At 34.5% G+C, this 15,629-nt stretch overlaps 1 protein-coding gene across 10 annotated transcripts in view; it reads left to right on the top strand.

Annotated features, from left to right (window-relative positions):
* The window catches only part of RYR3 (ryanodine receptor 3), a 190,868-nt gene that overhangs the window by 115,380 nt on the left and 59,859 nt on the right, over window positions 1-15,629 (top strand). For 6 of the 10 annotated variants that reach the window (XM_038139161.1, XM_038139162.1, XM_038139157.1 and 3 more), the window contains 12 exons: window positions 490-710; window positions 1,064-1,154; window positions 2,589-2,729; window positions 4,469-4,632; window positions 4,899-4,977; window positions 6,180-6,269; window positions 7,692-7,841; window positions 9,889-9,951; window positions 10,376-10,451; window positions 10,616-10,739; window positions 14,922-15,037; window positions 15,323-15,390. In XM_038139161.1, coding sequence (XP_037995089.1) covers window positions 490-710; window positions 1,064-1,154; window positions 2,589-2,729; window positions 4,469-4,632; window positions 4,899-4,977; window positions 6,180-6,269; window positions 7,692-7,841; window positions 9,889-9,951; window positions 10,376-10,451; window positions 10,616-10,739; window positions 14,922-15,037; window positions 15,323-15,390 — 1,383 coding nt within the window. Of the gene's footprint in view, window positions 1-489; window positions 711-1,063; window positions 1,155-2,588; window positions 2,730-4,450; window positions 4,633-4,898; window positions 4,978-6,179; window positions 6,270-7,691; window positions 7,842-9,888; window positions 9,952-10,375; window positions 10,452-10,615; window positions 10,740-14,921; window positions 15,038-15,322; window positions 15,391-15,629 lie in introns of all 10 variants that reach the window. The other 4 variants (XM_038139154.1, XM_038139153.1, XM_038139155.1 and 1 more) reach the window with 1 other exon arrangement.

Here is a 15,629-nt window from a genome sequence, read left to right as displayed (position 1 = left end):
TTCACTATTAATTAATAGTGTATAAGTCTGATTTAAGCATTTGGCGTATGAAGTGTAAAAGTAGTTTAAAATCGTTTGATACAGGCGGTACAGTAATTCTGTAAGTACATTGAGTATACTGTAATAGGCCTAATGATTGCTCTTATTTCATGTTTGTTTTCAATAATTACACTGAAATTGAGATGCCGAGTGTTATTTAAACCTTAGTGGGGTTTTCTAACCTGTTTCAAGACAGAGGCTACATATTCTTTTCTGCTGCTATTTGTTCAGAGTGCAGCGGTGCAAGACATGGAACGTAAATGGATGGCTTGAATTTTCTCCAATTGAAAAAGAAATTCATTTAGTCCTGATGTATACACTGGAAACATCATTAGCACCCAACCACTCAGGAGACTTAAGGACTATTACATTTTTTTAATGTTTTATAGCCTTCATATTTAGTGGCCTTTATCCAGTGTGACACTAATGCTCATTTACTCCTTCATACAGGTATCTCTAAGCACCACAGAGGCAGCTCTCGCACTGAATAGATACATTTGCTCAGCTGTGTTTCCGCTACTCAAGAGATGTGCTCCCCTCTTTTCTGGAACAGAGCATCATGCCTCTCTGGTTGACTCCATGCTCCACACAATATACAGGTTATCCAAGGGACGGTCCCTCACAAAAGCTCAAAGAGATGCTATCGAGGAATGCCTGCTTGCTATTTGCCAGTACGTATGATACCTGTGTACAAATTAATTTCTTTTGTGCAGGATAGGGATTTTAACAGCTTCTTTCTTTGCCTGTAGCGTAGACCTAAGACTATTTTATTCTTACATAAAATAAATGACCAGTTTTACCTCAGGAACTGAAATGTAGATTTGTCTGTTCACTTAAGAGGGTTCAGAAGTACCACAATTTCTGTGCTATACCCTTAGATAGTGAGATTCCTTAAGCACCTAGCTTTTCAAAATACTTTTAATGAGTGATTTGTCTCCCAATATGTAAATTGACTTCAATTTTTATTTAATTTACACTAAACTATATGAATTTTGCTGATAGCATCTATTATTTAAAATTACAGCCATTTGCGTCCCTCTATGCTACAACAGCTGTTGAGAAGGCTGGTTTTTGATGTGCCCCTGCTCAATGAATACTGTAAAATGCCTCTAAAGGTAAATACTTTATTTTCTGTACATACATACAGCATAAAACTTCAAATGAAAATGTTGTCTTGTTTTTCAAATCAGAATGGGAAGGATAAAACAATGTAAAATTACTTCTCAATTGAAAATAATGTTATTGTTTTGTAGTCTTTCAAATTAAATGTAATATTTGCAAAATTTTTGAAATTATGCCTAATGCAAAGAGTAAGGTGATTTTGATATTTTGTATAGTGAACTGTTGACTTTCCCCTTGCTTCAGCAAGAGTATTTCAATGTATCGATTTAAATGTCAGTGTTATCTTGAGATGTCTTCTTCTGCTATATGAACTAAAATAACTCTTGGTGGGATGCATGGTCCAGGAACGGATTTTGAGTGAATTCTATGAGACAGGATGCAGGGAAGAAAATTCACCTTTTATTTTGAGTAATCTATAACTGAAGTTTTATCTAGTTTTATCTACTTTTTCTTTTGGTTTTTTTTTTTTTTCTTTTGTTCTGTAAAAAACAGAATTACAATTGTTGGATGATAAATGAATCCTATTTAGAACTATTCTGTCAGGTTTGTTTTGTTTCACTTTTTTTTTTTTTTTGGATAAAACAGCCTGGTCTAAGGTCGGCATCTTTTTATGAAATAATTGAAATTTTATCATATTTTAAAGCAGAACTGCATATTCACAAACATACTCTGGAGCATCATTAATTTTTGATTAAAAGTGTGGTGTAAAGGGAGTGTTTGGTCTATTTTTTAACTATTTTTTTCCTTTCTTACACAGAATTGCAATTAAAAAAATGTCAAGATTCTAGTCTGATACTAAAAGAGATTTTTAAAATTTCATGGGATAAGAAATTTTAGCTCTACAGGAGAAATTTGTTGAAATTTGAAATCACGTGGAAAGTGCACCAATAATCATCTATACTACCTCTTTAACTGTTCAGATTTCCTGTATGATAGTTTTTTCTGTCGTTTTTTTCCAGAGCTGAGCAGTCCCAGCCAAGAGGGTGCACTGCAGGTGTCTTTTGCAGTATTTTGAGTAACACTAAAGCCATCAACTACAAATGACAGGAGTTAAATCAATTTGAATTTGTAAAACTTTTCACCAGAACCTATCATGTCCTGCCTTATACCCATTTCCTTGTCTGTGTTTTTATCCTGTGAGCTAGTCTGTACTCAAATGGTGACAATTCTGAAAGTTTGCTACTCCCTGTAATCATTGAGAATCCCACAGCAGGAGCTGGAGATAGTACAGGCTTTATACTTTCACAATATGGGCTCTGCTGCTCTTCCAAAAAGAAAAAGAAGAAAAAAAAAGACCATTATTCTGAGCCATTGGAAATGAAGAGACAGACATTATTAATACTACTCCTGTAACTGTTTAGCATGACCACTTTTTATTTTGTTAAATAGCAATGTTTCACAAGCATTTTTATTTCTTGAAAATCTAGCTTCTGACAAATCACTATGAGCAGTGCTGGAAATATTACTGTCTGCCTTCAGGAATGGGGAGCTATGGAATTGCAGCAGAAGAGGAGTTACATTTAACTGAAAAACTTTTCTGGGGAATATTTGATTCCTTGTCCCATAAGGTAATGGCTGAAATTCACATTACATTATGGGGGGGGGGGGGGGGGGTATAAAAGCATTACAGTGAAAATTTAAAGCATAACAGGGATAATCTGCGGTGCCAAGATGAGAACATTCCTGTTTTAATGGTTGTTTTATCTAATATGGGAGATACAGTAATGAATGCTTTTAATGAAGTGAAAAATTAAACACTGAATCTTGAAAGATTCTCTCCAAGCCAATGAAATTTCACATCTTTGCTTGATATACTCATTGCTTTACACTACTAATGAGGATATATGTGTGTGTGTGTATATATATATAGTATATATATATATATATATATATATTTATTTATTTATTTATTTCTATATTTATATATATACATATGCATACTTAATGTTTAGTTCTCACTGCACTAACATGTCAGTTTTGTCTGGCTCTACTAAACATTTCAAATTACTTTTTACTGACATAAAATTAATTTTAATAAATATATGTACATGCTTATCAAATAGTCAATATATGCAGAATAAATTTGAAGACATTGCCTGTCTTCAAATATATATTTGTATTTCTTTATTTTTCCAGCTATTGCCCAGCTGAAGAGATATGATACAATATACTATGAAATAAACACTTTTCCATTTTTCTTTTGCAAAATGTGATATTGGGACTTTTAAATTTACTCAGTTTTTCTCTCAGTAAGAAAAAGTTGCATTTCTGATACGAGAAATGTCTTCCTGAGTAAACACTTTTTGTGCTTGCTTGGGATCAAAATTTAGCCCAATGAAAAATCAGTTTTTGCTTTAGGACAATAAAAAATCATATTCACTGTGTCTCACTGAATTTATGTTCTTTTTCTAAGCTAAAGATTTAGATGATTGCTCCCCTAGGTATTCTGATTTATAATATGGAATAAAAATGGTCTCTACATTATTCTGAAATGGCTTTCTAAGCTTTATTTGTATTTGATTTTAGTGACATTTACCCCTCTCTTAGTGCTTTCACAAGTGCGAAGAGTGTCAGGAGTGCCTGCTGCAAAAAAAGTGTTTCCAATTAGTGAATCTTAGATTTTAACAGATAAATTAACATGATATGTTTCTGCCAATACTGGTGGCTCTCTATAACAACATTTTTATTTTTCTGTAAATGGCTGTTAGCCCAATGATAATTAATGAGACTTGTGTAAATCTGATCCGCTGACCTACAGTATTCTCCACCATTCTTTTTTTGTTCTAAGCCATTTACAGGTTTGATGTTATTAAAAATAATGAATTACCTTGCTACAGTAAATCAAAATTTCCTTTAATGAGCATATTTTAAAATGAAAGAGTGCAGGGTGAAAAAGAGGCAAAATAGGAATGGCTTCTGCTAATTCTGCAGGAATTAGTAATTTTAGAACTAAGGCAGTGTTTTACAGGTGACTGTGCTCTGTAACTAGGCAAACAAGCCTTGATCCTCCCTGTACAGGCCTTCATGGCCCAAAGAAAGCTCGAGTTGAACTCATATTGCATAAACATACAGAGAGTCAGCACACTCTTATGTCAATCTGAGTAGTCTTAAGAATATATCATGTTGATATAATGGAAAATTCATGTCATGCAACAATAATTTTCCTCTATGTTTGAATTTTAAATGTGACTTACTGTTTGTTTGCATCTTCTAATATTTGTACGTGGCTATATGGCTGCTTGGATTTCACTAACATTTTGCATGTTTTTCTATTGGGTTTTCCAACCAGTTCCTATCTCTCCTGCAGAAGTATGATCCAGAGCTCTTTCGAATGGCTTTGCCTTGTCTAAGTGCTATAGCTGGTGCCTTGCCCCCTGATTATTTAGATACGCGAATTATGTCAACTTTGGAAAAGCAGACTTCAGTGGATCCAGAAGGAAATTTTGATCCCAAACCTGTCAGCACATCAAAGTGAGTCATGTAATTTATAGTGGTTTTCTTCCCTTCAATATATTTATACTCTTCCTTATTAACATTTTAATCTTCTGTAGGGAGAGTTGGCTATGCCTTTTTTGTGGCATTCCTTTTAAAGAAAAGGGAATTACCATGCCAAATGCTTTGCCTTCATTTGAAGGGGAAGCATTTTTGATTGGTGCTATCTTTTGCTGACATTTTTTTTTCATAAATCAGATTGCAGTAACTTATGATTGAATAACCACAGCCCTCTCTGATTACAGCCTTGTACTTCCTGAGAAGCTGGAGTATATTGTAAGCAAGTATGCTGAACATTCCCACGATAAATGGGCCTTTGAAAAGGTAGGACTTATTTTAAGACTGGCAACTGTCCAGGGCTAGTAAATAATTCCTAGGGTGAATATTGAAATTGAAACTGGACAGTTTAACTGATAGCTCCTTACTCAGATTGTATGGCTGTCTACATATTTATTTTGGAATATGTGGAAGAAACCTCTTGCTTAAGAAAATGCATTGCAATTCATTACTTTTTCAAATAAGTTATTAGGAGACACTTAAAGGGACTGAAAAAGGGGAGCTTTCTTTGGGTTTGAGGGGGGTTTTTTTTGTTTGGGGTTTTGGTGGGGTTTCTTTTGGTGGGTGTTGTTCTTTTGTTGTTCTAAACATTTCTTAAGATTTTTAGGTAAGAATATATAGCTCTAGGCATCACTTTGCATGGCAGTCGTGCTTTTTGACTGGGAGTCAGAGATTCAATTTTACTGCAGCAGCTCTGTGATCTAAGAAAGTACAGCCTAATGTACTTTTGTATTTCAGATAAGTAGTTGTAGATTTTCTTTCTTCTTAGGTTTAAGAACCCTGTTATGTATTGAATTTCTCTATAATTTTCCAAATGCTCTGTCACTATGTCATGTTTCTGTTTCATTATTTCTAGAAAGCTACAAGAAAAGACAATGAATTCTTCAACAATTTATTATAACAATTAATAACAAATGAATAGCAAGTTATGGAAGGGTGGTATAAAATAAGTCTCTTGTTTGGGAGGGCCTATGTGTGCAAATTTGTAGAGGAAGATACACACACATATGCATATGTTAATATATAGACAATAATTTCAAACCATAAATTTCAGTGACTATTGTTTAAGGTAAAGGATTCATTAGTTATGTTCTTCAGTTCTTGATCTGTTAATGTTACATATTCCTCTCTGTGTTTCTGACGTTAGCCTCCCAGAGAACTGGGACAGTATATTTACTGTATTTTGGGACAGTGCTGTCTCAATGCATGAGTCCACTTGAAAGGGGCCCATGTAAGTTAGGCTCAGGACTGGTATCGTGAGACCCACTGCTCACAGGCAGCATCTCTTCTATCTCAGGCATGTTTTGTTCCTGTGCATCCACAGATCCTCCCCTGCAGCTCTGAGAAGCTCTTGGAGTGGGTTAGCAGTTTGATGTGACAAAGGAAACTGCTTAATTTTCTCTCACTCATCAATGTTGTTCTTATTTTACTTCACTGGGGTTTGCAGTTGGTTTTTTTGTCTTTTTCAGACTAATAGTGGATGGAAATATGGTGTTTCACTGGATGAAAATATGAAGACTCACCCATTAATAAGGCCTTTCAAAACTTTATCTGAAAAGGTAACAGAGGAAATTTCAGCTGCATCAATATGAAGTAGATTGATTTGTGTGCTTTTAAAAATCCATTTCAAATATATTCTGTTAAATGTCAGGCAGAAGAACCAAAAAGAATTCTTACAGTTAATAGGTACAACTTTATGCTGAAGTGATTTTTAAGTTAATCTTACACTGAGTCTTGTATAATTTACTACCATTAGGCATAATGCTTATTGTTTCTTCATAGGCCTGGGCAAATTTGAATTCAAAAGTTCAGCAGGACAGTTTTTTCAGGCTTCCATGGATGAGAAATAACTGGTAGAAACTCCTGGACCTTAATGAAAGTGTAATTTAACATATATGAAGGCAATTTTGTCTTCCAGAAAGATGGTAGAAAAATGTAAAAAAGTATGTAGGAGATGATTCAGCTGAAAATGAAGAAAAACATTTAAAGTATTTTGAATTTCTTGACTAGGCACAAATGTCTTCTAGTTGTCAGAACAGTGAAGTGAATTTGAATTCTGTTACTTATTTTTGTAATGATTCACTGGGAGACACAAGTCAATTTTGTATGTCCCTCTTCACCACATATTTCCTGTTCAGAAAATAGACATGACAAGAATCAAGAGGGATTAAAGAGGCTGAGTTTCCTAAGGTTTTTAAATTGCTTTGGAATTGTTGGAGAGGAGCCAAAGCATTGCTGGTTGTTTTTTAAGCAGTTCAAAGAGAATTTTCTGAATTGTCTGAAATTAGAACTTTTGAACAAAAAAATCAGGTCTATTCCTAAAAGCTGTCATTTTGAGCAAGAGGTTTATGATACAACCTGAAGTACTGTTATTTAATTGATTTGAAAAGCCTGAATATGGGATACTCAGAATTTTGCCACAAATTTTCAGACTTTTTCTAGCACTTTTACTTTTCAAAGGAGTGTTGGAATATGGGCTGTTGCCTATTTTTTGATTGGTAACTGTGTTTATATGCAGACGTGTATAGTTCAGTAACCTTCTGTATCTGTGAGTGGATATAAATATAAGAAGACTAAAAAAAGGTCTTGAATGCTTGATGCATTTGAAGATACATATTTGTTTAACTGATTTTTAGCACTCACAGTACCATCATTTATTCTATTTTTTTGTGCTTGTGGAATTAATGAATAAGTTTCCAGGTCCAATCTACATTATTGCTCCAGGACTCATTACAGTGCTAGTTGTTAGTTTCTAACACTTACCCCAGCAATAAATGCCACTAAGAATATTTTGTTTTTAAATTGTAGGTATTTCAAAGCTTTTCTCTTATGTAAAAAAACTATATTTTGTGTTCTCATACAATATCCAAATTTTCTAAAATTTTGTGGTACGTGGCACTTAGTAGAGAAGAATAGATATTTTTATTGTGCTTTTGCTACTTACTAAATACAGAAAAAAATTTGCATTCTTTTCTTCAAAGGAAAAGGAAATTTATCGTTGGCCTGCCAGAGAATCATTAAAAACCATGTTGGCCTTGGGATGGAGCCTAGAAAGGACCAAGGAGGGAGGAGAAGCAATGATACATCAGCGTGAAAATGAAAAGCTTCGTAGCATATCTCAGTCTGGTCAGGTAAGGTAGAACACCTTGATTTTAGAAAGCAAAAGGTCTGTTTATTAATTTACCAATAAATTATAAACAATTATGTCAAATTTATATTCTTTTAGTGAAAAGAAACTTTTAATGGTAGAATTCTAAAACTGGAAGTGAACTCACTATAATTAACACTGTGCCACACTAAAGAGGATATTCCAAAAAGCTTTTAAGACAATGAGGCTACAAGAGACCATATATATTAATTTTTTTTAGAAGAACTGAAAAGCTTTTCAATTTAGTCCTTCAAAGAAAACAGACAAAGCATTTAAAGTCTTTAATTTAATAAAAAAAAATTAGCAATTTTTTTTTGTTTGGTCAAACAGAAGAGCCTAACATGGGCTTTTGTTAAGATTATAATTATGACTGAAAATTAGATTGCACATTTGCTACAATTTTGGTTTTTTTTTTAATCTACAGGCAAAATTTTCAGGTGATGATAGATTATTTTTTCCATTTTTAGATTTTTGTAATCACATGTTGAGACTGCTGGTCAATATGTCTTGGAGAAGGAAAGCTGTTTAAAATTATGACAAGTGTTGGAGAATTGTTATTGTAGCCCTCAAGGTGAATTACACACAATTGTACATAAATATAGTGAGAGTTAAGAAGCAGTGCATTGGGCACAAGTCCTGGAAGGAGTGTGCAAAGCTGTGTCACAAGCTAATTCCTTATGAGCACTTGCACCAGCACTGATCCTGTGAGCATCAGCACCTGGCACCTTGAACGTGCATTGGGTTCCTTCTCCAGTCCCACTGTTTGCTTACCAAAAGGAGTCTCTGAGCACTCATTACAACATAATACTTCAGTATTTCTTATCTCTTCAGCAAACCTCACTCCCTTACAGGAAATTCTGCTGTCTCTGGAATCTCTGCTTCCAGCCAGTTGAACTTATTCTGCACTTGGGCTTTCTTAGCCAAGAAGATGTATGACAAAGACATGACAGAGTAGAGGTTTTCAGCACATAATTAACTTGAGTAGACATTTCAAATCACTGATTTATAGGTAACCACTCAAATTTAACATGCACCTCTAACAAGTTTTTGAACTGGAGCTTTCTCACTTTAACCAGTGAAGAGTGTGTTCATATATTACACTCCTGCTTTTCTCAGTCTTTAATTTCCTCAAGAAAATAATTTATCTTTTCGTTCTATTGTCTCATCCTTCACACAGGGCTCACTCAGGCTGTTCTCACATGGTTCTGTCATGTTTTGAAGGCACCTCTTGTATGTCTCATTGTAGCAGGCACAGGGCCTGCAATGCCTAAGATAGGAAATGCCTAGTCATGATGACTGGACCTAAGGAGCCTTCTTCTGCCTTCAGACCCTTGCTTATCTCTCTGTAAGATGATAGGTCACTTTCCCCTCGACCCTTACTATTGGGCTGTTTTCTAAAACTCCTGTACCCTACGTAAACCCCTACTTTTGCCCAACTCGGCAGAAGAGCTGTCCCTGAGAACTTTCACAGAAGACACCAATAAAGACATCTCTGTGGAACCTTACACAGCCTTCTCCTCTCTCCCAGCATCTGCCAAATGCACTTGGCAAGCTAAAGGGCTGGAATCACTGAGAGCTGATCTCACCTAAGAGCTGAGCTTGCTAAGACTGCCTGCAGCTCTGGAGCCTGCCTGAGAGGCCCAGACAGGCTGTGCTTAATTGGACTTCTCTGTCTTGGGCACCCATAGCAGCCAGGGTTGGGGAGACCCTGAAAACTCCAGAGTCGCCTCATCTCATGATTGGTTTCCTCCTAGGCTACAAGCTTAGTTCTTTGCAGCTTGCTACCTATTGTAAAGAGAGAGATCTAAGTATCTGCATCAACCTGCATGTTTCCACACTAGCAAACCCATTCTCTTAATCATCCAGTGCTTTCAATACATTGCAAAATAGGTGAACAGTTTCTACAAGAAAGTATAAAATTGGGAATGGTGTTACTCTAATCAAGTCAGTAACAGAGATGTTGTAGTTGAATATTTGGTTATTTTATCTGAAATTATTTTATCTGACAATAATTTTCTTTTCCCCTGCAGGGAAATGGGTATAGCCCAACACCACTCGATCTCTCTAACGTGGCACTTTCTAGGGAGCTTCAGGTTCGTATCTGTGTTTTGCACATATTATGCTGAAAGGAGTGGATGTACTTAGTTTCATTATTACTAATGAGTTGAATTTTGTTAGGTTTTATGTGTGTATTTGTGCTGACAAGCTGTTGTAGAAAGGGTGCATGCTATTTACATAGTGAAAGATGAAATTTCTACTGTTCATGTTATTGGTGCTTCCTGAGTTCCCGGAAAAATTTAAGCATGAAGCTAGGGAAGGGTTTGTCAATAGCATGTTGTAATATGTATATCCTGCACTTGCACTGACTTCAAAGAACAGTTGAATATAGAAATTCCACTTAACTATGATGTTTCTTTATCACAAGAGTGTAGACTTAAGACTGTGAAATTATGTAGCGTTACAGAATTTTTAATCATCACCTAATCTTACCTATTGTTTTTTCTGATGCTATTGTAGGGAATGGTTGAGGTGATGGCAGAAAACTACCATAACATATGGGCCAAAAAGAAGAAAATGGAGTTGGAAAGCAAAGGTAAGCCACAATCCTGCAAACCACACCAAAAAGACAAGAATGAAGAAGAAACAATCTGAAAGATGACAGTGTAAGACAATCAAAAATGAATAGTTCATTTTGTACATGAAGTAGAATAAATCTTAGAGTAGAATAAAACTTACAGTTCTTTCAACTTACTAAAGGTGGAGGTAGTCATCCTTTACTGGTACCTTATGACACATTGACAGCCAAGGAGAAATCACGGGACCGTGAAAAGGCACAAGAGCTGTTTAAATTCCTTCAAGTCAATGGTATAATCATATCTCGGTAAGTTGCACATTTTTTCAGATGCTTGCTTGCATTCAGTGCCCAAACCAGCATGTTAATCTTATCTCACTGCAGACTGCCAGTTATTAACATAATTACTGTTCGGCATGTCTTTTATCAATCAGAGTTATTTTAATGTTGAGAAAGACTCTTCTAAAACAGCATGTTCAGGCAACATTTTAAATCAGTATGTGATCATAGTAAATACAAAATTCAACAGCAGGGTAATTGACAAGAGGGTAATTTAAAATGTCTAAGTTAGCAGCCAGCGGTGTCAGTAAAGATCATGGGAAAATTAATCTGAGGTCTGATACTGAAACATTTCTATGCAAAACTGCTTTTTAATCCAGTTTTTGAAAAAAAATATTGCTTTGAGTTCTGTAAAGTAATAAGACAAAGTGGCTCTACTTTATGGGCACTAACTTCTACTCTAGCGAAAGCATAGACATCCTTAGTTTTACTGCAACTTGAATTGCTGTGTCTCCAAGTAAGCTGGTCTGTGAGGACTTGTTACTGTAGTATGTTGCTTTATATGATGGAATTGTGAATTACTATACTATAATTCTCCTCTTTTATTTGATGTGAAACACCTGAATACATAGGAAACCTCGATTTTCAGGCATTAAGCATTTTTATGAACTAAATTGTATCCATGAACAAATTTTTTCTGTACATGCATAGCGTCAGATCTTTCCTGTTTTCATCTATTTCTACCTTTCAAGTCTTTGACTCTATTGAAAGTAAACTCAGAAATTTATAAAAACCCATTTTTAGGATCTTCAACACGTATCTTTGTTCACTTCAAGAATCAATAATATTTCTAAGAGAGGAGAAAACAATTCTAAATACATTTCTGTAGTACTACAGAGAAAAATTCTCTCCTGCCACATATGTAGGCTCTCAACCTGAAACCAAAATGTAGGTAAGCCACTAAATATTTTTATAACCTCCATAGTTGCTTCAGAGCCATTGAATAAGAAAAGCTGGCCTACTTAGTGCAAATGAATGATCTTCTGAAACACCAATGGAAATGCTCAAATTTTGCAGCTGCATGTGTTTGAGTCAGGAAATAATTTTTTTCAGTGTTACATCATGGGACAAATCAACTTGAAAAAGCATGTTCAAACTCTTCATTGATACGGGCAAAGAGTTTGCAGTGATCGTCAGTATCAGGATGAATCAAGATTATAATTTTTTCAGTGTTTTCTTCAGATGAATACATGCATATATATATATAATCTTTTGAAGTACTCATTGCAATTATCACATTTCAAGATGTCATTCTTGAAAATGTTGGACTAATCATTAAAATATAGGAATTGTTTATAATTGGAAATGTATAGGCGGAACAGCATGTGTACTTCACATATACCATCTGCCTCTGTTTTTGGCTTTTTTGCTCTTTGCTGAGAACATTTTTGAAACAGTGTGTTTATGACATACAGATAAATCTCTCAGGCCTTACTCAAGACACAACATAGTATTTTTTTACAAATCTTTAAATCTCTGCAAGCTCTTCAGATATTGTTTTTTATACTTCACAGACCTATCAACATCTTTCAATATTTAGGAAAGTATGCATAATCTCTTAGGAACCCAGACTTCTTATAAACTCAAAAAGAAAATATTTACAGTGACCTCATTGAAAATACAGATAGGTACTTAGTCTCCTTTGTGAAAGTGAGGCAGCAGAAGATGCCTCTCAAGCATACATAGCTCTTAATTCATACTAAATAATTTGATTGCACAGGTGATAAATTAATAGAGAGTCATCAAAGTATACAAACTAGAAAACTTAAAGTAATTTTTTTTTACAAATTAAACTAAGATGGGAGGTTAGAGTCTACTAAGTTTGTGTTTAAAATGGGATTGAAATGTCTTCCTTGGTTCTCTGGCTTTGCTCCCCTAGACTATAACAATTTCTTTCCTCTTAAGTGTGTTCTGACATGGTCAAGAGCATATATTTTTTATTGGATTTTTTTGGTTGGTAAAACTTCTGCTGCATCAACCTTCTCCCAGAATTACTTTTTTTTTTTTTTTTTTTTTTGCTTGGATTTCTCTCATAGCTGTTTATAAACTGCTAATCTAATATTCCATTTTACCTCCCTAATTTACTCCCATACCAGTGGTAAGGACTCTTAGTACAAATGATCATTTTCTTATACCACAGAAGTGAGTTCAGCAACTTTCCTTTTTTCTTGTTCCTTTCTTGCTTTTGCCTCAGTGCCACAAACTACCAGTTCCTTCCTTCTTCCCTACTTCTGACACACTGGTCAGCTCCTCTGTAGTCTGCAGGTTCTTTGGCCACGTTATTTTCTCTTAACTGATAAAGGCTTAGTCTTCCTATCTGCTACTGCTTGAAGAGGCTGTATAGAAGCAGATGAAGTAGCCATTCATGATTAACTAGAGGTTTTCCTTAATGTCACTCAGTTATTTCCTCACTTGATAAAGCAGTTAGATGTCCTGGGTGTCACCTACTATCTACCAATAGCAAATTTCAATCAGAGTTTAGTTCTATTGATATTGGAATAAAGAGACTATGAAGAAGTTTAAACTAAACAGAAGTACAAGAGAACCTCAAGCAAATGAAGATGAAAGAATTAATGACTTGTGAAAGCAAGTACGTTTGAAAACAGAATAAATGTTAAATTGTATAGAATTAAGTGACTTCAAAAGGGTAATGAAAAAAAATCCCTGTTCTTGTCCTGGATGCCGAGACAGAAAGCATTGTTTGCAGATTTATGGAATGAACCCTTAGCAATGAATTGGAGAGTTTTGCTACCCTTAAGAGGAGCTCTGATAGTCTGGAGAAATGGGCTGACAGAAATCTTATGAGGTTGAGCAAAGGTAAATGCAAAGTCCTATACCTGGGATGGAGTAATCCCAGGAATAGGGGAGCCAAGCCTTAGAGCAGATGTGCCGAAAAGCTCTTTGAATTGTGCAAGTTGAATGTGAATCAAGAATGTGTCTCTGTGATGATGAAAGCTGACTCTGTGCTAGGCTTTATCAGCGAGTGTGTTCTGCAGGTTGATGGATCATGAGATTCTCTCAGGATATGTTGTCCCATTTTTGGTTCTCCAGTGCTAAGGAAGACATTGAGAACAAAGTCATTCAAGTGGGAATCCACTGAGATGCTGTGTGGATGGATGCCAATGTCATGCCAGGAGAGGCTCTGAGGAGTTTTTCAGTTTTAAAACAGAAGGCTACAATTTATTTCTATCTTCAACTGCCTCATGCAAGGTTATAGAGAAAATGAGGTCAAACACTAACCCCTCGAACGCAATAAGTTGTTACTAGGAAAATTCCAGTTAGATATAAGAAAATATTTCACCATTATTTTTTTCATGGTGAGGATGGCCAAATATTATAGGGTTTCCCGGATCATTATGAGATTTTGATTCTTGAACCTACTCCTTCCAACCTTAATTTGTGTGTGTGATCCTAAAGAATTGTAGAATTTCGGTCATATAAGTTTCATTTGTACTTAAAATCAAATCCAATATTTTAAATTTAGGCCCAGACAACTAGATGTATTTTTATTCCTCTTTAATATCTTATATGATCAGCCATGAGTTATGTATATGAATTTATCTCAAAGAATAAACAATTTCTTTTCAGAAATTATTGTATTCTGTTAAAATAGTTCAAATACTTTAATAATACAATAGTTTGTTACTTACATTTAAGTTTTCATTTAGTAGCTGAAGTAATTTTGGCTTTGTTCCTTCATAAAATTAAAAGACAAAATTAAGTTTAACAGTGGTTAATCAAATGAAGGGTAGTACTTAGGCTGACTTTGTAAAGATGCAACTGCTGACTTCCTAAACACTTGGAATGTAAATGTGCCACCAGTAGAAACTGAGTGACCAACGCATTACTTTGTTAGGTTCAAATGCATGATGGCTTTGTTTGTGCAATAAGGTAGCACTCTAAAGTTCTTATCCTAAGATACATGTATTTTGGGTAGTTTAATCATAAGCTATCATACCTCTTATTAAAGTCAGTTCATTTTTCTCTATTTCCTCCTAGACAGTTGATAATTAAGTGTTACCATGGTCATTTTCTCCTTCTCATGACAATTTACCATAATAAAAAAATAAGGCATGAAATGCTTCATAGTACTGTCATCATTTGTACTACTGTCATCATCAATGCTACTTCTCTTAATCCTTTTCAAAACAGGGGCCTGAATGACATGGACTTGGATGCTTCATCCATGGAAAAGAGGTTTGCCTTTAAGTTTCTGAAGAAAATTTTAAAATATGTTGATTCTGCTCAAGAGTTTATTGCACATTTGGGTAAGTTGCAGATGTTATTTTTTAAATAGTTAGAATTGTTGAAATTTAAATATTTGATTGATAGGTTGACATTTTTAGTGATCACTATTTTTATTGCATTTAAGAAACTTAAATATTATATTTTAATTTTCAGATTAAATTATTGAACATTTTTAACTAGATAAACAGTTTCTGCTCTTTTATTTTTGAGTAAAATTAATTTTTCAAGTCTATCTGAAAGATCTACTGTGTTATTTATTATTAGACAGCTTCTTATTTGTGTCTGCCTTGATTGTATCCTTGCAGAAGCCATTGTAACCAGTGGAAAAACTGAAAAATCTCCACATGACCAAGAAATAAAATTCTTTGCTAAAGTGAGTGATTATTTCATGTTCATATATGTTCCACTATGCAGAATATGTAAGTTTATAATGTTAGACTGCTTTTCACATAATGAAAATATATATTTTCCATTTTTTATGATAAATAATCAAACAGTTATCAAATATTTTGAAATGTCTTCAAAAATATCTCAGTATATTTGCTGAATTCAAATATTTCAACATATCTCTTTCTTTATGAGAGGGAACATAAAATTTAAAAGGCAGATTAT

This window comes from Motacilla alba, chromosome 5 (genome assembly GCF_015832195.1).
Source record: "Motacilla alba alba isolate MOTALB_02 chromosome 5, Motacilla_alba_V1.0_pri, whole genome shotgun sequence".
Classification (NCBI taxonomy): domain Eukaryota; kingdom Metazoa; phylum Chordata; class Aves; order Passeriformes; family Motacillidae; genus Motacilla; species Motacilla alba.
Note: the sequence above shows the minus strand (reverse complement) of the source record. Positions and strands in the feature narration are given on the sequence as shown.